At 52.7% G+C, this 22887-nt stretch overlaps 2 protein-coding genes across 5 annotated transcripts; both read right to left on the bottom strand.

Moving 5' to 3' along the window:
- Positions 1 to 36: 36 nt before the first annotated feature.
- LOC121591096 (E3 ubiquitin-protein ligase TRIP12) lies at positions 37 to 19604 on the bottom strand. 4 transcript variants are annotated; one of them, XM_041911472.1, is made up of 9 exons: positions 19152 to 19604; positions 4892 to 12113; positions 4478 to 4817; positions 4043 to 4404; positions 3655 to 3951; positions 2834 to 3568; positions 2554 to 2742; positions 2261 to 2462; positions 37 to 2178 (listed from the first exon to the last, which is right to left on the bottom strand). In XM_041911472.1, exons 2-9 carry the CDS (start codon positions 11648 to 11650, stop codon positions 1715 to 1717), a joined length of 9348 nt encoding a protein of 3115 aa, XP_041767406.1. In that variant the 5' UTR covers positions 11651 to 12113; positions 19152 to 19604; the 3' UTR covers positions 37 to 1714. The 4 variants fall into 4 exon arrangements, with proteins under 4 accessions (XP_041767406.1, XP_041767407.1, XP_041767409.1 ...); XM_041911473.1 differs by lacking the exon at positions 19152 to 19604 and adding an exon at positions 17160 to 17332; XM_041911475.1 differs by lacking the exon at positions 19152 to 19604 and adding an exon at positions 12661 to 12856.
- Positions 19605 to 20221: 617 nt separating this feature from the next.
- On the bottom strand, positions 20222 to 22788 carry LOC121591101 (zinc finger protein 271). The gene is made up of 3 exons (XM_041911480.1): positions 21384 to 22788; positions 21124 to 21321; positions 20222 to 21039 (listed from the first exon to the last, which is right to left on the bottom strand). Exons 1-3 carry the CDS (start codon positions 22504 to 22506, stop codon positions 20411 to 20413), a joined length of 1950 nt encoding a protein of 649 aa, XP_041767414.1. The 5' UTR covers positions 22507 to 22788; the 3' UTR covers positions 20222 to 20410.
- Positions 22789 to 22887: the final 99 nt, after the last annotated feature.

Here is a 22887-nt window from a genome sequence, read left to right as displayed (position 1 = left end):
CTTTTAAACACGTGTGTGCCAACATGGCTCTACTGCTGATTTTGACCACATGACCATCGAATTTTATTAGCTCTAGGTATATACGTATGTCGATACTTGGGTGAATATGCTTAAACACTACCAACGATACATGCGTTTTGTTGCCGAGTGCGGTGTCATCCACCGAATCCGTGTTTTTTTGATAAGTTCGCACATCAATATGCGCATTCTGAGCTAGCAGTTCCTTCCTGGTCGCTGCACACGCCAATTCTTGGATAAAGGGAATTGAGAATAACTACACCTTCAAGTGGTGGCGTGGCGCACGCTACCTGGGGTTCACGAGATTGTAAATCCCACCAATTGTTGATTCGAAAAGGAAACAAAATTCACACAGAAATGTTCTCAAAGCCCGTACTTATATTGTGTATGAAATGTTATGAACATAAGACGTAATTCTTGCTTACCTAAAATTTAATTTGTTAAAACAACGTTACTTCGCACACGCTTCTCATTTCGATTGTGTTTCATCATCACATGAAAGAAGAAAGGGAACGATCGATCTCGATCTAAAATATACAACACACTGTCCGTCTGTTCGAATTTCACTAGTTACCAACCCCCGCCGCTCTGCTAACTCGGCCTCAACAGATCATCGATCTGTTTTCATTGCGGTGGGATTTCATACAACTGTGTGTGCCTCCCCGTCCCAACATTACTTGCGCTTAAGCCAACTTAAAACAGCTCTCCAATGGAACTAAATTCAATCTGAACACACACGACGCTCGTGCAGATCCAGAATCCACGGCTATGTGATTTCTTCATTCTCTCTTTCTCGCTCTCTCTCTCGTATGCAGCAAATATATAGGTTGGTTTACCTTAATCGCTCTATTGATAGTGTACTGTTAGTTGATTTATGCTTATCTCGCTTCTCTTGTATGTGTATGTGTGTTCCCCCAGTGTGAATCATTTCTTATAGCATTTGTCTTACTACTCGCTTATTTATCGTCTATGCATATATATATTTATATGTATTTGGCTGCAAAAGGAAATCCTATCTCTCTCTATCTCTCTCGATACGTTCTCAATCGAATTCCACGAGCTGTGTGTTTGGGTGGTCGTAATTGGTAAATACGCCAAATTGCAGCTTTTCGCATTGAAATATAAACAAAACCTTCGAACGTCTCTAACCAGACGCATTGAAACGATACCATGGCCAGTGCTACGGTTCTCTTTCACGCTTCAGCCTATCTCCATCAATAGTGTCTGGTTGTGTTATTTTGCCTTTTATTCGATTCTACCAATAAGGATTATTCCATTATCATTTAAGATTTGTTGTGAGCTTTTTATATGTATGTATACGGGGGTAGAGTAGAGAAAAGGGGGAGATTATTTACATCGGGCGGTATAGCCCCCGATCCGGTTTGCACGCACCCTTCTACCAATTGCCAGGCCGACGACCGTATGGCAACCGTTTCTTCGTGCAAGCACAACGACCATCATATATTTAGCTACCACACGGAGGAATAGAGATTTAGATATTGTTTGCAATGGCCACCCACCCGCGGTGCTGCTTCGCATTGAACTTGATTTCTTATCATCAGCGCACAGGAGCATATGAAAACACCATGCACAATGTGCATGACGAATTATTTCTCTCGCAGCGAACCAACCATAAGAGCTTCACAAAACGGAAACACGCGCACACTTCTTGCCACGTTGATCTAGGACCATGGATTTACGACAGATGGAAACTCATGCTTCCCTCGCTGGCGGCCATCTTTAGCTTTTGGCGCATCACATCGCGATTCGAATAGTCCGGCAGCTTCAGATAGTTGACGCACGTCATCACCGATGGCAGATACTCGTCCGGGTTCTGGTTGCCGTCCATCTTCTTGCGCACGATCGTGAGCGGTGGCGTGAGCGCCTTGAAGCCGCCGGTTGGCAGCCGTGGGCTGCCGGTGACGAACTGCAGGAACAGCCGCTGCTCGTCCCGATTGTACGTAGCGAGAATGTCGTAGAAGAACTGAATCGCCGGCGAGTCCTGGTTGAAGCCGTGGTCCGTTCGGCAGCTTTCCGCCAGCATTCGGACGTCCCAGCGCTGCTGATTGGTTCCACCGATGCCGGATCCGCAGAACACGTTCTCCAGCTCCTCCGGGTAGAACATTTGCAGACGGCTCATCGGGAAGACGGTATCAAATCCTGGAGGAGAAGACAAGATAAATGAGGCAAAACGTCGACACATACCACATATTAGACCCGCGTCTTTCGGGCAGATACGAACCTTCGCGGAGTGCTTCAAACTGACGAGATACTCCTTCGGCAAGGAACCAGTGCGTTACGAGCGAAATGTACTGATGCAGATTGTTGATCGTCACCGCCATATCACGTCCACCACGGCGCAGTTCGATGTTCGGGTGTCCCGGTAGGACAAAGTCCAGTCCTAGGTCCGCAATGGGACATCCGTCCAAATCGAGTGCTTCGATCTGCAAGCATACAATGAATAGTTCTTTTTGTGTTAGTTACGCCGTCTAATGGAGAGAGTTGCGGGAGATCCTCCCGTGCGCGAAAATTCACCTTTTCAGTCTTTTCCATGGCATTGAGGGTCGGATCAGCCTGGATCTGGTCTCGCTGCTTCACGATCTCGTTCAGCCGGAGCAATGTGCCCTGCACTTCTGGCGCAATCTGACCCAAATCGGACAGCCCGAGTGAACTCTCTTCGCTCAGCATCCAGCGGTAAAACGGAATGGAGAAGGGCAAATCAAGCTACGGAAAAAGAGAATAAAAAAAGAAGAATGTAATAAGCCACCAAAACGTCCCATGCGAACGGAACAGAATGCGAAGCAGGTGCACCTACCATCCTACTGTCCATTACAGCTTTAGCCATAAATTTGCCCAAAAACTTGAACTTGTGCTTCAGGCGCGAAATCTGCGACGTCTTCGCCGTCTTGCTAAGTGGAATCGGGAACAGTCCTCGCGGTGCATTCACGTACGACACGGCACCGGCGCCGATGACGGCCGGGCTGCCCGTACCATCCGTTGTGCCCACTCCGCCCGCCAGTGGCGTTATCATCAAACCTTCCACGTCGGCGAACGACGACGGCGGCAGTGCCGGCGGTGGCGTCGAGTTGTTCTCCAGCTCCGCCTGCTGCGGATTCAGCTGCAGCAGATGGTCCGACTGCTCGATCAGCATGTTGAGCGAATTGTCGTTGCTGATGATGAAGCTGCTGTTGTCGTCGCTGACGCCGCTGACACTGTTGTTGGCGGCCTCGTCGCTGCCACGGTTCGATCCGAGCGAGGAGCGCGTGGTGGTCGTCATGCTGACGAGCGCCATCGTCGTTGCCGTCGTGGTCGTGTCCAAGCTGGCGTCCTCGAGCGCCCCGCCGCCCATCGATGACTTGACGATGTTGTCCGCGATCGAGGTCGATTGTTGATTATTGTTTTTGTAGCTATCACTATCGTTCCATAAGCCTAAATCACAGCGTTGCAGTTCCGTCGAGACCAGTGCGTAGAACTCGAGCGTTGGCCCCAGCCCTGTGCCGGCCTCGTTCTCATACTGAATTTCCAACAGTGCCTTCGAGTGGCCAAAGTCCTATAGAGAGGTAAACACGGGGTACACGGTGAACAACACGCGTCTAAAGAAGGCGCGCAGGCCGGCTTTGCTGCATTGCCACTTACCTGGATGATCGATTCTGCCTGCTTCAGTATGTCCTCTCGGGATATGGCCCGTTTTCGACGGTCGAGGCGCGGCGTTACGCGCTCGCTCGTGTCAGCCGAATTGAGATCAGGTGTCGTATCAAGCAGACGCTGCAGCGCTCTGTCTCGATCGAACGAAACGGCGTAAAACAGAAGGTGGCGCGTTTCGAATGGGAAAAGGAACGGACACGCTACTGCAATCTGCTGCAGCCATTGCGGTAAGTTGCCGGTCATGATCACTAGCGGATCCTGCAGCTGACGACTTGCCTTGGCCGCAATCTACGCGATGAAGGAAAACAATTAAAATAGGAGGTTAGCGTGCCTCTTCCGTCGCTCGCTTTTGCGCATTCGTCGTCATTTCTACACCTACCTTTGAGTGAATAAACTCCGCTTGCGGAACAATCGGCAGGTGCGGCACCGAGAAGTACAGCGTTGCCCAGTGCCGATTGAGCGCGTTGATGATGCGCAGCATGCAGAGTGCGTCTAGCGACGCATCCTGGACGGTGACTACGTCCGGCAGCTTCGACGTAAGGAACGGTCCGAGCGGAGACACCACTGCCGGCACCTGTCCGTCGATCCAGAACTCGGGCTTTCTGCGCATCAGCTTGGATTGGGAGGAATTTTTGCTATTCTTTCGCGACGATCCCGACGCACCCTTGCTGGAACCGTTCGATTCTTCCTCCACGGGACGGTAGTAGATTGTGTGCTGTTGCACCCAAATGCTTGCACTTCCTGTAAATCGACATGACCGCATTAGATCCCAATCGTTCTTTGGCTGTTGCGGCACAATGTTTAGTAAGCTTACCAATCGGTGTTTCCGTATCCGTGTCCGTCTCGGACTGATCATTCACCAGCGGCGAGTACTGCCGAATCGCCTGGTACACCGTCATATTGTACGGCAGCACATGCTCGCCGATCAGAAACTGTAGCTTGTGCTTGAGTCCACCCATCGATATCATGGCCGCTGCATCGATGTTATCAATGTCTTCCTCCGAGTCCTCCTCCGAGTCCACGCGGATGCCGCCGTACCCGCGCACGACCAAATATCTCTCGATGGCCTGCACCAACGCGAGCGGATCGATTTTCACAGTACCGCCTTTCCATTGGCGCAAATTTGTACATTCTGGATGGCGTTGAAGATTGCACTGCAAGAAAAAAAGGGGAAAAGCACGACGTTAATCAACCATTTTCTCTTTTCTTTCCATTCGCGCTGCCTTACCTTCAGTTGATGTGTGTTGAAGAATTTAAGAGCACTTGTGTTGGATCGTCCTCCGACGCCGGCCGGGAAATCGTGCACCTTCACCGGGAACTGTTCCAGCTGCGTGACGCAACCGTTCAGCTTCGCCACCAGAGCGCTAAACGCGGCTCCGTCCATGCCGGCGGGAGTGCCGGCGCCCACGTGCGAGTAGCTAGCATCGAGCGGTAGTCCGGCGAACACGTGCAAAAACATGCGCAAGCGGGTCGCCCGTTCGACCAGCGGATTCTCATCGTTCGCCATGTAGTTCAGCATCGCCCGGATCAGCCCGGAATGGTTCACCTCAAACGGCGATATGTCGCTCTCCATCAGGATGTCTCGCAGCTCCTGCAGCGCACTCAGACATTCCTCCCCGCGGCCGTCCAGCTTGCGGATTGCCTCCGTCAGCCGGATCAGAATGGTGCAGGCCGGGTGTTGCTGAAGCACACCACCGCCCAAACCGGCGACAGCACCGTCGGCCGACCCACTAGCCGTGTCCGCGGAGTATCGGCTAACGAACTGGATCGCCTGGTCGCGGATCCACTGGCGGGCCTTCTCGCGATTACCGGCCGCGATCAGGTTCGAGTTCGAGTGGCTCTTGTTCAACGAGCTTCCGCCGCTGCCGTCCTTGCCATAGCCCGAGCCGGACGACGCAGCATTGTGCGACGTGGACGCTGTCGACGACGAGGAAGATTGCCGGCCCCAGCGGGCGGGATTCAGAGACGCAAGGAACGAGGTCGTCTTGGAAGTGCCCGTAAACCGTGACCGGGACGAACCCGATCCGGACGCGGGTGTGTGTCGTCCGGAGGATGATGAGCTTGCTCCCATCGTGGTCGCCTTGTTGATGAACTCCTGCATCACGGAGGACACTCCACCGGACGAAGATCCACTCGCACCGGCCGTACCGGCGGCTCCAGCACCGGCAGACGAGGACGACCCAGCCGCCCCACCGGACGACGCGTGCGCATCATCGTGACGGGATTTGGATTTGGAGCTGCCCTGCGATTTCCGTTTCGGTGGTACCTTGCGCTTCAGAATGTCGGACATCTTGAGCTGGCCCGGATTGCTGCTGCCACTGCTGCCACTCTCGTGCGCCCCGTGATGGGCCGTGCCAGTCGTCGTGGTGCCGCTGTTCGAAGTAGCCACCACACCGTGCATTGCCGCGTTGCTGTTGCCTACGACCGCGGGGGGCGGTACGTTGGGTGTTCCTACCAGGGTGGTGCCCGCCAGCAGTGCAACGTTCGTTTGCTGGTCCGTCACCGCCACGTTGTAGCCGCCGAAGGCGTCGGAAAAGTGATGCGGCGGCTGGTAGATATGCGTCACCGTCGCTCCCGTCGGTTGCTGCGCATGGTGGCCCTGATGGTGCGGGAGGGCATGCGGCTGTTGATGGGCATGCGGATGCGCCTGATGATGGTTCATCGGGTTCATGGCGGCGGCGGCAGCCGAATTGTAGATGGCATTCAGCAGAATGTTTCCATTGCTCGTCGTGGTGACCGTGGCCGTTACGATCGAAGTGCCCGGAGCCGCCTGCACCATCGGCTGCACGCTGGTCCCACTGTTGCTGGGGTCGAGGTGATGATGCAAGTTGGCCACCGGCATATGCTGCCCGGCGGTCGACACATGGCCACCCACAGAGTGCGGGATCAGATTCATCAGATGATGGTGGTGGTGATGGACCGGCGCCGCTTGCTGCTGTCGCATCGAGGACGACTTGTTGAGGTTTATCGCAGTGCCAGCGGCGGCGACGGCAGTTGATGTCGTGTAGCTGTTACCGCCACTACTCATCGCCATTGTTCCCGCGGACGACGAAGGTTGCTGCTGCTGATGCTGCTGCTGTTGATGGTGATGGTGGGAAAGGTGTTGATGGTGCTGATGCGTTCCCATCTTACTGCTCGCCATCATCATCGCCGACGACAGGTTCTTCACATGCGATCCGCCGGCGTTGCCACCGATCGCTATTGCCACCTGGCCACTCCCCGCTGCCTTCGAGCTCGAGGCAATGGCACTGCTGTCGAAATCGAACGTTTGCCCGCTGCCGCTCGGATGCAGCGTGGCCGAGGCGGGCGCACTCTGCGTTCCGCCGGTCGATTTGGGCGACGGCGCCGCACAGATCGGTATCGATGGATCCGTCAGCTGCTTGAACTGATGCATGACGCCCTCGCGCCGGAAGTGCATGCCGAACACCTCGGGCAGCTTGTGCATTAGTATGTCCGCCATCTGCACCGCCCCGACGACGATGCGCATGTCGTTCGACGCCATCATGCCGGCGATGTGCGATGAGACGAGCTGGTTTTTCAGCACGTCCCGCAGCAAATCGCCGTTCGCGAAGTACACCATCCGGAGCAGCGCTCGCAAACACTTGTACCGCACCGACGGGCCGGCCGAGGAGCTGTACACTTCGTACAGCACGGAGAACAGGTTGCGAATGAACTGGGCCGCCAGTCCGCGCTCCTCCTTCAGGCAAGCGATTCTTGCGTCACGCTGCGCATTCGGCGGTCGTGTGGCAAGATTCAGCGAACCGGTGCCGACGGTCGAGGTGGTCGCTTCCGCACTGCTTCCTCCTGCAGCAGCCGGACTGTCGGCGTTACCTCCGGCGGGTGGGCTCACGATGACGGCCGCTTCTGCTGCCGCGGCAGCCGCTGCACCCTGCTGGGCGAGCAGCTGGTGGTTTATCTTTCGCTGTACCGAGCGCGTCGTGCCGGTGTCCTCGTTGATTTGCTGCATCGAGTGGAAATCGATCGTGTAGGTGCGCCCCAGCGTGCTGAGGCTGATCTCGTCGTCCGAGTTCAGGTGGGCCGCCTCAATCATGCGCGAGTCGATGGACGAATACGGGCGCCAGACGCCGCGATCGTCGCGCCACTGCCACTGCACCGCATCCTGGACCGTCGGCTGCGGTCGCTCGAGCAGCGCATCCACGGCGAATATGCCATCCGTCGGCAGGCGGGGCATCAGCTCCCCGATCAGGCAGGTGATCTCGTACAGCTCGGACGGGCTGCGCGGTACCAGCTCCACGTCGGTCGTCACCGGCTCCGCCGAGCCGGTCAGCAAGTACAGCAGCGTCGAGGCGATGTCGTTCTTCAGCAGCGTGATGGCCAAATCCGGACAGTTGGCACACATGACGCTCAGCATGCGCACCACGTTCGTGAAGGTGCCACTGTTCAGCACCGAGGGCGTCACGATCAGCAGCTGCTGACAGTTCTTCAGCAGCTCCATGCTGGCGATCTCCTGCAGCACCGCTTGATCGTGCTGGAAGCTGTCCACCAGCCGGTAAAACGCCGTGCAAATGCTTTCCACGCTCTTCTTGTCCTGCTGGGCCAGCAGCCGCGCGAGCAGCGCCAGCGATTCCTTCACAAAGTGAAACTCTTCCGCGTGCAGGTTCAGGCAGCAGTTGGCGGTGATGGCCAGGGCGGCGCGCTGCGCGTTGATCGAGAAAAAGTCCAAAAAGGTGAGACACGACGAGACGCCGTTCGCCTGCAGGATGTTTTTGTTGTGCCGGCGGGACAGGATTTCCAGTGCGGTTAGGCTCTGCTCCGCCACGTCCATGCACTGGATGACCTGCAGCTTTTCGAGAAAGGCGGGAATCGCGTCGACCACCGTGCCGGACGAGCGGGGCAGCGCCTCGAGCATGTACGCCAGCGCACGGCACGCGTTGTTCATGATGTCGAAGTTGTGCTCCATGCGCAGCAGCGTGATCAGCGCCGGCACGACCTGCTTGGTGGGGAACCCGGCCAGCGTGTCCTCGTTGCCCATCACCAGCATTTGGCACATCTCGATGGCGGCCTGCAGCTGCTGGCTCTCGTCCGGGCACTGCAGGCCCTGCAGCAGCTGCTGCGCCTTCGACGAGCTGCTGTTCGTTCCCATCGTGCGGTGCAGCAGATGGTGCATCCGCGGCCCGAGCGCTCCGAACAGGTGGGGCGGCAGGCCGCGCGCCTCCAGCAGTGCCTGCAGTCTGCCCACCTCGCTGTCGTCGCTTTCGGAGTCAGGGTGCGGTGGCACACCGGAGCTACCGCCGGCCGCACCCGACCCGGACGAGGTCGATGCGGTAGTGCCGGCCGCGGTCGTTCCACCCGCATGCAGCATGTTCACGTCCACCATGCCCGACGACGACGAGCCGGACGGGTGCGATGGCACTCCGGACGAGGAGCCCGACGAGGATCCTCCTCCCCCCAGGGCGGCCTTCGTTAGCTTGATCAACGGATGGGTCGATTGCTGCTGCTGCTGGTGGTGGTGTGAGCCTGCTCCATCGTTACCGCTGCTGTTGTTGTTGTTATTGTTGTTGTTACGAGAACCATCGTTGGCCATCGCATTCGAGGTAGAGGGGCCGCCACCACCACCACCCCCACCACTTCCGCTACCACCCGCTGCGCCCGTGCCGTCAAAGCTGGTCGCCAAAAGGATCGCACCACCAGCCTTGGACGACGATGACGAGCTGCCCCCCTTGGACGAGGAGGAAGTGCCGGCGATCACCGTCGTGCCCGCGCTGCTCAGATGGGCGGCACCACCGGTTGCTGCGACGCCGCCGCCACCACCACCACCGCGGTGATGATGATGATGGCTACCGGATCGCGATGATGATGACGCGGAGTGCGATTGTGGCTGGTGGTAGGGATTGTTGGTTGGATTGGAGCTAACGCAAGACCCCGTGGTTGCGGATGAGTGGGAACTCTTGCCCCGAGAACTGCGTCTTAGTAAACCTCCAACACCTCCACTGCTACGCCCGTGCTGCTGCTGCTGCTGCTGTTGCTGCGGCTGTTGTATCGCCGTGCCACCGCTTGGCGCCGCTACTTCGTACTGCTGCTGCTGCGTCAGGTGCAGACCACTTGGCTCGCCCACGGCAAACTGTTGTTGCTGATGGAGCAGTTGGGGTGGATGGGCCGCCGTCGGCAGATGCTGCTGCTGCTGCTGCTGCTGGTAGTGATGAAAGTGTTGCTGTTGCTGGGCAGAATAATGGGGTATCTGCTGGGAATGTAGCGTGTAGTGTTGCTGCGCCAACTGCTGCTGACCTTGATGATGATGATGCACTACCAAATGCTGCTGCTGCTGCTGCTGCTGTTGATGGTGGTAGTGCTGCAGACCGACCGTGTTCAGGTGGTGATTGTGGTGGTGCTGCTGCTCTCTACTGCCGCTACTACGTGCCGCTAGTCTTGCACCCAGATTTGGGTGCTGCTGCTGATGGGGCTGGTGGTGGTGGGTATGTTGATTATTGTGATCCCCCCCCACTTTCTGGCGCTTTTTGGGCACTTGCGCACCACCGGAACAAGCAGAAGCAGAATACGACGACGCGGTCGGGGCGGTAGGGGCTGCGCTCGAAGATACCTGCGCGCCGGTCACAAGTCCTTGCTCGTTAACGGTCGCAGTAAGCGTTATGTGCTGCTGCTGCTGCTGCTGCTGCTGGTGTTGGTGGTGTGAGCGCAAGTTACGAATGGTGACTACCTCTACCGCCGATTGCTCTACTGCAGCAGAGTTGGAGGATGATGATGGACGCGTAGCGGCGGCTGAGGATGTTTCCTGCTGCCACTTGCGGTCACCTTTGGAGCGACGCTGGCCCGCTTTGATTGTTGTCGCCTTCGACGCCGGTTTGGTGTCTTCCGCGAGCAAACCCTTCCGGTCGGCTATCTTACGCAAAAGCTTCGCTGACGACGAGTTTCCGCCGGATTTTCTGTGCTTGGTTTTGCTGATTGCACGCGACGAAGAGGCTAGCGATGGCGTACTGCAAGCGCTGCTATCTTCTCCGTTTGCCCGATGATTGCTTGCGCCAATGACGGATCCACGCTTCGCTTTGGAGTGCTGCTGCGTTTCTACTGCGGCGGCGGACGACACAGGCGTTGCGCTGTTGTGATCGGTCGCTGTCGACGTCGACGAGCTGCTACGATCTACGGCTGCTGAATTACGCTCGGATGATGGTGTGGAATTGCTGCCAGTAGCTGTCTTTGTACTCTCATGAGGGTTGGGCCCGGAGCCTCCTCCCTTCGCAGCGGACGACGACTGTGCTGCTGTTTTGCTGGACGATTTGTTGCGATTGTTTCGAACGTCGACAAGCTTCGGAGGTGGTGTCACGGCTGCTTGAAGCTGCAAATGATGCTGCTGCTGTTGATGCTGTGGTTGCTGCTGGTGTTTGAGATCAAACCCGTGCTCGGCTGTACTACTGACACCGACCGCAGTGCCGCTGGCGCTGGATCCGGTGAACACGAGCTCTTTGGAGGTGGTGCGAGACCGCGTACGGTAGGCAACCGGGGCAGCGGTGGCCGCTGCTGCCTTACAATTCAACGACTGCCGTTTCGCGACTGGATGATGTTCGGCCGATGGGCTACCCTGCGCTACCTCCGCACTGCTACTGCTCCCGGTCAGTGGTAAGCTGTGCTTTCGCTTTGCACTGCGCGACAAACTGGGCTTGCTGTTGTCGGCCGAGTCCGAGCGTTCCTGCTTTGCGGCAGGTTCTGCCTGCTGATGGGCACCAGCCCCGCCGGGCAACTCCCGGGCAGAGGATAAGCTACTTCGGTTTGCGTCTCCCTTGGAGGATTTGCCCGCTCTGGATCGACGGTTTTCACTGTGGTGCGCTGCTTGGCCGCTACCGCTACTGCTGACAGTGCCGTCCTTGCGCTGATGAGGGTGCTGCTGCTGCTGCTGTGGCTGCTCCTTGGACTGCTGCTGTTGCTTCGCTTGTGGCTGCTGGTGCTGCTGCTGTAGATGATGATGCCCCTCCGTCACTGCAGAGAGCACTTGCTTACCAACGGATTCGGCCATAGACGACGCTTACAAGGCTCCCTGTGTCCATTAAACATACCCGGCTGCGTGGTGCGATTGTTGTAAGCGCGTTAGCTGCGGGGCAAATCACTTCTGCTCGACGACAAAACTCGTTCGCTTCTCCTTAACACGCACACACAACCTACACAATCCAACCAAACGCTAAGCGACCGGGTCCGCAGACGTACACGGTTGCACGGTTCTCTGGCTCTGATCGATTTTTAGTCCAAAAGCTAACACTCCCTCTATTAATCCGCACCACACCTTCCGGAGCTTACTCCAGCGCAACAAAAAACACCTCCCGATCCGAGTGTGCGTGTGTGTCCGAGCGGTTGCACTTGTTCACTGAGCCACTGGAAGAGCAATCTAACCGTGTTCCGAATGGGTAACAGCTCTTGCTCTACGATTTGCCCGGCACGAAGCGCTGTCTTTCACCAGGCAACTGTTCCAGGGGAAATTAGATCTGAAATAAAAACAATTCACGTACTCGATTAGGGTCCAGCTCGTACTCGCTAATGGTCCGACAGACGGGACCACTATGATGATGGCAGCTAATTGAAAACAACATTAGGCAATGTTTCCCTTTCGGATAACAAACATGGCGCACATCATAGTCCCACGCAAAAGCGTCCCGAAGCTAAAAGCTTCCTTTTTTACAGCAGCAGCAACAGGACTCACAATACCTCCACTGGTATAAGGCCATACCTTCCGGGGTGACACTTTCCACAATCCCAAGAACACGTACGGAGAGTGAGAGATAGAGAGAGAGAGCAATGAACTAAGATTTTGACCGTGGAATGAGCGAAAATATCTGCTGAAAAACGCCTGTCGAACGCCTTCTAATGACAATATTCACCACCGTGTGTCGGGCGGGCGAGATTGTAATACGATTTTCGATTCCCTTCGCACTATTCGTCTCTCTTTCTCTCTCGCTCTCTCTCTCGTGTTATGATGCAGATAGCCGCGCTCGCTGTGCGTCTTCAACCTCCTAATACAAAGCCTACTACTACCACAACCGTCGATGGTGCGTCTGGCTGCTTTCCTGTCGCGACTTGTGTTGCTCCGTCTGTACCCGGTCTGCTCTGTCGTTCACGCACTCTGCCACTGCTGCTGCTGCTGCTATACCGTGTAAAAGAGTGCGAAAGGAAGCAGAACAGAGCAAAAGAGGAAACGCACTGAGAGAACGCACGGCTCGAAACGCGAACGAACCGAGCTCGTCGTCGAGTGGGTATTCAGAGCCGTGGTTTGATGGGTTCCGTCCCATGCCTGCTGCTCGCTCCGGCAACAAAGCACCCTATTTTGTCAAGCTAAAGGGTAGAGCAGCAGCACCAGCAGCAGAGGGAGAAAGATATATGCCGAATGTAAATAAAGGTTATTGTCCATTTCAATAACGCATCAAAAGCAACAGGAATGGAATAAATAAAAAAAAACACACATTCACACACACAAACACACCCCAGAGCCACGACGATGTTGTTGCGATTGTGTGTCGTTGTCGCCGGCAGCATAGCATAGCCTCCCTCGCACATGGCTGGCAGCACCACGGCTCATCGTTCAAACATCTGAACAGCGAGCCTCGAAAGAGACGGCGAGAGAGAGAGAGAGAGAGAGAGAGAGAGAGAGAGAGAGAGAGAGAGAGAGAGAGAGAGAGAGAGCGAGCGAAAGAACAGGGTCAGAAGAAGTCGAACCCTCTAAAAAACCATACACGGACGGATGGACAAACCAACCGAAACGTGCAACCATACATACACACAGCCACACACATCACAGGTTACTACACCTCACCACAAGAAGGCCCAGCAACATAAAAAAGCACCTTCACTTAGAATGAATTTGTGCGAGTCAACGGCAGCGCACGGAAACGGCACCAAGCGAACCCGAGCGAAGGAAACACATTAATTCATTGGTCGAGAGTTCAGTCAAGTTCGGTTCAGAATCGGTTGCTGTTTGCCTGTTGCCAGCAGCATGCTCCTCTCTCTCTCTCTCTCTCTCTCTCTTTCTCGAGCGAGACTACACTCTATGTTTGCAGCCACACGACGACGCATGAGGCATAAGGTGAGCCTCCCCGGCGGCCAGACAAAAGACTGAAGAAAGGAAAATCACGAAAACGAAACCTTAATCATCATCTCCTTGCGCCCGCGGTTCGAGAAACGCACGCTGCTGCTGGCTCTGGATGGAAAACCGGAATCACGGCCTATGTGCGTCTCGGGGCAAACAGGCACAGGCAGAAAGCGAACCGTATTTATGTTTGTTGACCCGTCCGTCGTGTGAGTGTACTGACTGGCTGGCTGGGCCCCGCCAACGTGCTCTACACTCCAAAACAACTCTCCGCGTGTGGGGTGTGTGCTATGTTCAAATGGTACTACACCAACAAGATACACAGAAAGAGGACGATGGTGGCGGGGCGGCTTTGGGATAGTTTGTGCCAATCGACGCCCGCCTCAAACTCTTTGGATTCGGTTTTAATAGTAATTGAAGCCAATTTCTGGAATCTATGTTTTCAAGTCACTTCAATCCCTTACTAATGCTATACAAACATGCGATGTGTAACTGTATACAACCAACCTAATTTACTCCCTACTTCAACCATGGCCCTCCCTACTCCATGGCACACCATGACAACCATGGGACACACGAACAACACGAGTCAGCGCTCTTAATGCTACAAAATTTATGTTTCCAAACATAAGCTACCGCTTGTCTCGCTCTTTCGCACCAGGTAGGGACCCGAAGCGGCTGTAAAGCCGATCCCTTCAGTTCTGCACTTTTTCGTTTTACTTCTGTTACAGAATGACCCATCACCAACACACTTGTGCAAACCCGAACGAACCTGCCACAGGAAAAGCTTTGGCTCAGCAGCAACTTGGTTGCTTTGGCAATCCGGGATTTATCAAGGGGTACCACCAGCAGCAGCAGCAGCACCACCACCACCACCACCATGCAATGCAGCGATTTATCTTCCTTCTCATCCTTGCACCAGAGGACCAACCGATGACACACGCGCATCCTACACCGCTTACTTCGTTGGCTGTCCCCGTTGCCGTTGTTTACCTTTTTCACATGATGCGCTTTTGCTCCATGTCGCGCGTTCGTAATTACTAGAAAGGTCCTTCGGTCTGTGTCGCCTCACGAACGGAATCTACACATCGGTTCAAAATCGATCCTTCTTGCTCTGTTCAAACCCGTCTGTGGCAATGATGGTGATGATGATGATGCATGGGAAAAAATCTCGTCATTTGAGTGTTTTTTTTCCTGTCTCGCACTGGAAACACAGATATGAGGGGCACGTATTCAAATAGCCATTACTGAGTTACTGATTATTACTTTCCACAATCGAAAGTCACAGAAATAATCACCATAGCAACATCTAGGACGATAAGATTACAGAAGCCACACACAGACACACACTCTACCCGGGCCCGATCGCTTTTTCAAACCCGAATCCATGCCAACGTGAACAACGATAACGTGGTTAACCAAATGCCCGGAAAAAAAGGTTCTACCCACGACGTACGACGACGGCAATGCGCACTGGGAGACATGTTTCAACCCGCATAAAATGATGGGCTAATTGGGAAAGGGAAAGAAATAAAACATAAATGCGTATATGCGCGCGTACACCACACACATACGCTCTGCTGCTCTCGGTCCATCCAAGCAGGAGTTAGCTCTTGTTTCCGGGCCTACTTTTCCACCGAAAAAGGTTACTGACCTTTCCATGCTAGCCATACGGCGTAATGTGCACGGCGACGGTAGTGTCGCAGCATATCCCGTCCGTGTATAATGATGATTCCCTCGGCAGGAAAGCAAATCCTGCGTCAGCGTGATTATCCCTCTCGCGTGCGAGTGAGTATCGGCTGCACCACGATATTGTAGTATGGCCAGCCAGAAGCCGAAAAGGCGAAGGGGACGCGTTTATAAAATCACGCACTCTGATTATTGCACATTGGTGGCATCGGCAATCCACCAGCAGCACCACCATCACCGCACTTGGCTGTTCTGCGTTGCTCGGTATAATACGCCGTGGCTGACAGCACCGTCCTCCTATCGTCGTAATAGAAGCATGACAATGAAAGCATGCTCTGCATGGCATGCTGTCTACCAGCTGCATGAGATTTACACAAGCACATTCAAAGCAATCCGGGGATAAGGCACAATTGATACTTTTTGAACTCGTTCTTCTCTCCGTTTGGCTGGACTAGCAGCAACCCCGAAGGGCGAAGAAAAACTCCATACATCTTTATCTACGGAAAGTGTGGATAGCACAGGAAGCACACCACCTACCTTCCGACGTAGAATTGATTCCATCTGCGTCACAGCAACTGGTTTGCAATCGCAGATCGAAAAAGGAATGAAACGCTTGCAAAAGACCGAATCGAACAACAACTTCCTCCAACAAGAAGCCCCCAACACGTTCGCACATGTTTGCCCCCAATGTTGCTCACAAAAGCTCACAGCATTTCCCTTGTAAACCATCATAAAACAGCCCATCTGAAGTCCAATCGATACAGATCGGTGCAACCAGAAGTTCGATTTTTCTAATCGTGTGTGTGTGTGTGTGTGTGTGTGTGTGTGTGTGTGTGTGTGTGTGTGTGTGTGTGTGTGTGTGTGTGTGTGTGAAAATAGCCATCAGGAAAAGCACACCCAGAGCAAACTTTTATCGAACACTACACACTACAACACGTCATGGGGTGCACAAATACGCCATACCACACACGCACGCACACGCACGAAACCAACGTTGCCAACATCATTGTGCTGCCTCTGCTAAATACAACACCAATCAGGATGATTTGGTTCTAATATTTATATTTAAAAGCAGCAGTCGCATCATCTTTTAATACGTACGTACACACCCGACCGACAAGAAACGAAGACGACGACGATGACGACGACGATGATGATGACGGTCGGACAGAGCAATCTAGCTGAGCGACTCACAGCAAAAAGTCGGATTGTGAGGTGAATTCTCTACAACGCTTGGCATTTGGTTAATTTCACTTCGCCTTTACTGTTTCTCTGATCATAAATTCATGAAACGAAAATGCTAGCGCAAGTGTTTCCGCAGCAGCAGCAGCACAGCTTTCCGCACTGGCTGACAGAAGGCGGAGCAGCGCTAGCGCTGCTGACAGTGCTGATATAGAAATTTTCAACAAAATGGCCTGCTACCTCTATCTATAGCCTCTTGGCTCGGGCGAGTTGTTCGAGCCGATTTCGTGGCGAACGTAACCTCCAATGTCGGCACACATTCCACGCACAAAACGCGTATCAATCGCCCATCCTGAGGGAAATTGTGAATAAAACAGCTCAGCTTCTGGATCTTAATTTCTACGCTCCATTCTGTACGCTCCACACGACGACGACGATGACTTTGTCGACCAGCCATCTTTACACGGACGGCACACACGACACGGGCACACCACATTTCGTGCAATTCCGCACCTTCATTATGTAATTAGAACCGTTCCGGGGGTCGGAACCGACCCCGACACGGTGCCAACCTACTTACCATCATTTCGACGACACTTTGAACCACAGTTTCACCGAAAGTACGACTATTTTCTGGTGATTTTTAGATGTTGAACAAAGGAAATGTCGCAACGATATGATCCCCTGGAAGAAAAACCACCTCTGTGCCTTTCCTTCTCTTTCGTGCTACTGACGTTAACGTTCGATTTCAAAACACACGCACACGGCACCAAGCGCAGCACCCGTGCTTCGATGTGTGAGCGTGTGTTGGTGTGGGCAGTTGTAACTGTCAAACTGCTTGCCAGCCCAGCTTTCCCAAGTAACGTGTTTGCGCGACGTTCGTTTTGGGTCACGTTTGGGACAAGATGGTGCATTTTTCAACATCTCTTTTTATTGTAAATAATGAAATATTCTGTAGGCTATCCGTGTTAATATGGCTATATTTAAAAATTAAATTATTATTTAAGGCTATTTGTAGTTATGTCATTGCCGGTCTCATGGTACAGTCGTCAACTCGTACGACTTAACAACATGCCCGTCACGGGTTCAAACCCCAAATAGACCGTGCCGCCATACGTAGGACTGACTATCCTGCTATGGGGGGAAATCAATAAGTCACTGAAAGCCAACCCCACAAGTGTGTTGGCAGGCCTTGACCGGCATCGGTTGTTGAGCCAAACAAGAAGAAGAAGAAGTAGTTATGTCAAGCTTACTTCAGTCAGTAAAAGTACGTACAGTAAAAGTGCATAGAAATTTAATTAAGATATTGTCGATTAACAGTACATAAAAGTAACGTGAAAATACAACTACCTGGTAGTTTACTTGCGCCAAAAACGCACAGGCCAAAAGATAGAACCCTGTTTTAGTCCCTTCTCAAGTGCCACTAATCCACTATACGACCACTAAACGGGTTCTAAACGGCATAAGCCCTAGAAGGAATCTAAAAAGACTTCGTTTAGTAGACGGTAAAGGACTAATGCCCAAAATTCTAAAAAAAAGCAACAAAAAACGGTGGTCCCATCTGTTAGTGGGGGCCCCACTTTGAGAGCTTTTTTTATAAAACTTTAATTCTTTTCTATGGATATTTGATTTTCCAATCGTTTCAGCTTTATCTATGACGATTGGTATAGACCACTTTGAAAGACTGAGCAATAAAGTTTTGAATTTAAAGTAGGATAGCGAGTTTGCAGTATAGGAAGGTTTTTTGATTTATTGTCAGATCCAGTATCACAAAACTATTTTTCAACCAAAGCACCTGAGTGATACGATACCCCAAATTATTCATCATTACATTCCATACATCTTTTTCCAAGATAATTGTTGCATCTACAGTACATCGGACAATGATCGTGGTTATTAATTATTTTGTTTAATACATGCCATACTGAGCACAGAATTCAGGATCGATAGTACCGCACATCAATAAATAAAGTAATTTTGATAATACACTTCCATAAGGGCTTTATGTAAAGTTACAAACATGACGTCACACGAAGCGTAAACTTTGGCGTAAACTGGATTACAACCCTTCAATCTTTAAACGGGAAGTTTACGCACTCCCATACAAATCAAGCGTAATCTTTTTGAGTTCACGCTTCGTGTGATTTTGAAATAAGGCAGACTGAACAAAAATTGGATGTTTCTTTTTCGTTATTTGATCGTCGTGTCCCAATTCCAAAAATGTTACTTGGGGAACCATTCGCGTAGACCTTCTGTTGATTACCTTGAAAGATGGAGTTAATTCTTTACTTTTTTTTTCTTTGTATCGTTCAATGAATTGAAAAATTATGCTTAAATGTAGCTATAATGGATATGATCACTTGGAGCATTCCATGACGGCCATATTTCCAATTTAAAGCTCCCTTTTGCAACACAATAATGCGCACATCTCCCTATTGCCTCTCCCTGTGGGTACTACGCATGACATCTTGAACCGTACCAAGATAGGGAAGAATTATCAAAAACTCGCTATGGCGATGGTGTTTCTTTGTAAATCCATGTTTCACCCAAATCTGCAACTCGCGGCACTTACATTGCTGAGACAGCTTGCGAAGCATATCGTCGTTTTCCATATTGTCATTTCCAGATTTAACTCCGTGGGGTCCATTTTTGGACGGGCTAACACCACACACACGCACACACACACACTGCACTTGGAAAATCAATAATCACTGGATAGCAACACTACGCGTTGGCTGCGATAAAATCTTTCCACTTTTCCACACCACCGAACTGACGATGATTGCCACACATTATCGCGGATGCTCCCCCTCCTGAAAAAAGAACGGCTAGATCACTCTGCCCAAATGTCTATTTCACCTTGAAAGCACTGGCTGTAGAGTTCTTTCCGTCCAATTGGGAGCGTTTGCTTCTCGCGCACACCACAGTTTCACTTTGTGCATCCACTGACAATGCAAAGTGGTGCTAGAGCTAGATTTGTTTTCAGTTTTTCGCTTCCACGCACACACAGCCACATACTCGCACACACACACCCGAACACAAACTTCCGTACATGCGTGTGTGAAACAAAGACAGCCTACTGGGAGGTGGCAGCACGTGTCGGGCGCGTTTAGAAAAATCCATCACAATCTGACAGAACCTTCACGAGCACGATGCACGTGTGTGCACATTGTCTCATGTTATGCGTCTGAATAAAATTTATATTAAGGGAATAATAAACATAAAATGCCTTTCAGATCGAAGATTATCCTTCTTCCATTGATAAAGTTTCTATTCTACACGCAGCTTTACCTGGAACTGTCAAAATAAGGCTCAGTATGGCCGATGGCGTAACGGTACGCAAAGCGTAACTGCGCCTACTCGGAACTAACGCACCGTTCATGGCTGTGTGCGTGTAGCGTCGTTCGAATCGTTGGTTTGGTGTGCGTGATAGCGACGAGAATATAAATTTCAAGGAATATCAGCTGTTTTGTAAATCGCTGATTGTTGCGACATCGCTTGTATGCATGACGCCTTTGTTTACCTAGCGTCTCGAGCATTTCGAGGTTATAGTATGCTGCGCTGGGGTTCGAGGCCTCCCGCTTCGAAGATGGCACGGAAGGGAGATACACATAAATTTGCATACCAAATCGCTTTGGATGGTTGAGTTTTGGGCTTTTCATTTCAATAATGTATATTCTCTGTCGTAAACTTATAGTACTGCGCATTAACGGTGGGTGCCGCTTACAAATATGCCACAAATATACCTCGCTTTCGATGGGACAAGCAACTAGCACGAAAAAAGGCTGATTTTGTTTGACGATAATTGTTTTAACGACGTTGCTTCCGTAATCACCATGCATTATCAAGCTTAAGCCCTTCCAAATCTTCCAGTTGACCACCGTCGAAGGCGCTCGGCGAAAGCAGACACAGGCTTTCGATGCGAGGGAAGTTCGCCTCACTGGCAGCAGAGGAGGACTGCGGTGGTTCCGTTTGGTCCGATAGTGACCGCAGCTGATTAGCCATCCCAGCGTCACCGTACAGTGTGGGCTGCGGTTGCAACTGCGCATCGTACAGCAAGGAAGGCGAGGATGCGCTACTGATATCCAGCTTATCGTACGTTCCCTTTACCAGCTCGTCCAGCGTACGGTTCACGTAGTCTGCCGTCGTTTGTTTGTCCTCCTCCTCGTTGGGCTCGGCCGAGATGTTGCAAAGCGATCCCTCCATGAACGTTGGTTCCTTTGGCTGCATTGGATCAGAGACGGACCCTTCCGGGATGATTGAGGAAGACTGCAGCAGCTTCTGTAGCAGATCACCGGTTTTCCGTACCACCGTCCCGGGTGGACTCGCTGGACACTTGTGGGTGCGTTGGGACACTTTGTAGCGAAAACTTTTCTCACAACCGGAACATTTGTACGGCATTAGTCCGGTGTGTATCCGCCGGTGAACCAGATAGGACACGCGCTGCCGGAAACACTTCCCTGGGGGGAAATTGGACAGAAGGACATCGTTAGCCCTCATTGGACCATGGACACCATGGAGTTCCACTGGACACCGCTACTTACCACACGTTTCGCAGGCAAACGGCTTTTCGCCAGAATGTATCCGCTGGTGGTTGTGCAGCGTGGACAGTTCTTTGAACGCACGGTTGCAAACCGAACACACGTGCGGCTTCTCGTCGCTGTGGTAAAGCAGATGCTTGTGGTAGGACTGCTGAAACGTGAACGATTTGTGGCAGATTCCACAGGTGTAAGGCATCTCACCTGCAAAATGTTACAACTGCATTAGGAACTACCTTAAATTGAGTACGCTCTTGCTTACTGACCCGTATGAAGTCGGTTGTGTTTCTTGAGGAAATACTTGGTGGTGAAGGATTTGCGGCATACCTCGCATTCCCATTGCTTTGCATTTTCGTGCATTCCTTGCTGTCCGTGCTGCTGTTGCTGGTGCGGTTGCTGTGGAGACGAGGGCAGTGAAAAGCTATCCCTGGCTTGCTGCGCTACTCCAGCAGTCGAAGGTAGACCAATCTGCTGGGTGTCGGAGTTCGGTGGCAGATACACCACCTGTGCGAGTTGCCGAGGATCAATGATTTGTATAATGTGCGTTTCGGAAGACGCTGGCACGGAGTTTGCTTCGGCCGTTGCGGGAGACAGTTGCGACTGGAAGAGCATTTGCATGGGCACCATTGTGGGTCCATTGGCGGGGGTACATTCACCACCATTGCCCACACCCGCCGCGTTCGTTGCCATATGGCTACTAGATTCGATCGCACGCGCGGTAGTTGCACTGTCGGCGTCCAGGCAAATCTTCTTCGAACCAGCATCGTGTACCACTCGCATGTGTATCTTCAGCGAACCCTTCATCTTGAACTCCTTCGGGCAGATGTGGCAGTGGAATCGCTTATCGAACACACCGTCCCGGGTCGGTGTCACCGGGGCAATGTTGCTGCTGTCGTGGAACACCTCCCGATGCATTTTGAGCAGGGCCGAGTTACGAAACACCACGTCACACTCGGAACAGTGGTTCGCGTTCGTGGAACAACCAGCAGCAGCTTGGCTATTTTCAAGCGCGGGCGACATTTTGCCACCCGCCGCCCGACCGCTGTCACCGCCGTTCCGGTGCTTCACTTCCGTTTCGTGCGCTGCCTTTTTACGGACTTTGCGCAACGTTTTGAACGAGCTCGAGGCAAAGGTGGTGCTGGACTGACTGCTGCCGGTGCCATCGTTCGTCGCTTGCTCCGTCGCTGGTGTGCGCTCCGCTTGCTGGTCCTCGAGCAACGAATGGCCGAACAGGTGGATCGTCAGCTTGTCCAAGCCGAGCAGCTCGTCACCACAGATCGGACACTTCAAGGGACGGGCCGTCACTTTCAGCAAGCTAACGCGCAATGCATCGATGCTGGGAAAATTGGGCTGTCCGCACAGGATGCACGACAAACTTTTGGTGCACATTCGTTTAGCTCGCTTCCGGAGAGTACACAGCGCGTTAAAAGGGCACTTTGTTTCGGTGGAACGGATTAGGCAAAAGGGCCAAAATTGAGGTGATCTTTTCCTTTTTGACAGACAGAATGGTGCTTCCTTCTTCGCTGAAAATTCGTTCTGCGCCGTACGGATTTGGCCGTGCGCACGTTTTGACGGATGCTGGGACGATCTTTGCGCAGGCGTTAGCGCGTCTTTGCGAGAGGAGACATGCCAGAGAATGCACCCGCTCGACTGTTGTTACCGATGGGGAAAGCATCCGAAAATAGCAAGGAATTGTAAATACTCCGCATGCGTGTCCCATCTGCCACCAGATCCAGCACACCGCTCCGCTTGCTATCCTCCTTGTTGGAG

Source organism: Anopheles merus, chromosome 2R (genome assembly GCF_017562075.2).
Source record: "Anopheles merus strain MAF chromosome 2R, AmerM5.1, whole genome shotgun sequence".
Taxonomy (NCBI): Eukaryota; Metazoa; Arthropoda; class Insecta; order Diptera; family Culicidae; genus Anopheles; species Anopheles merus.
Note: the sequence above shows the minus strand (reverse complement) of the source record. Positions and strands in the feature narration are given on the sequence as shown.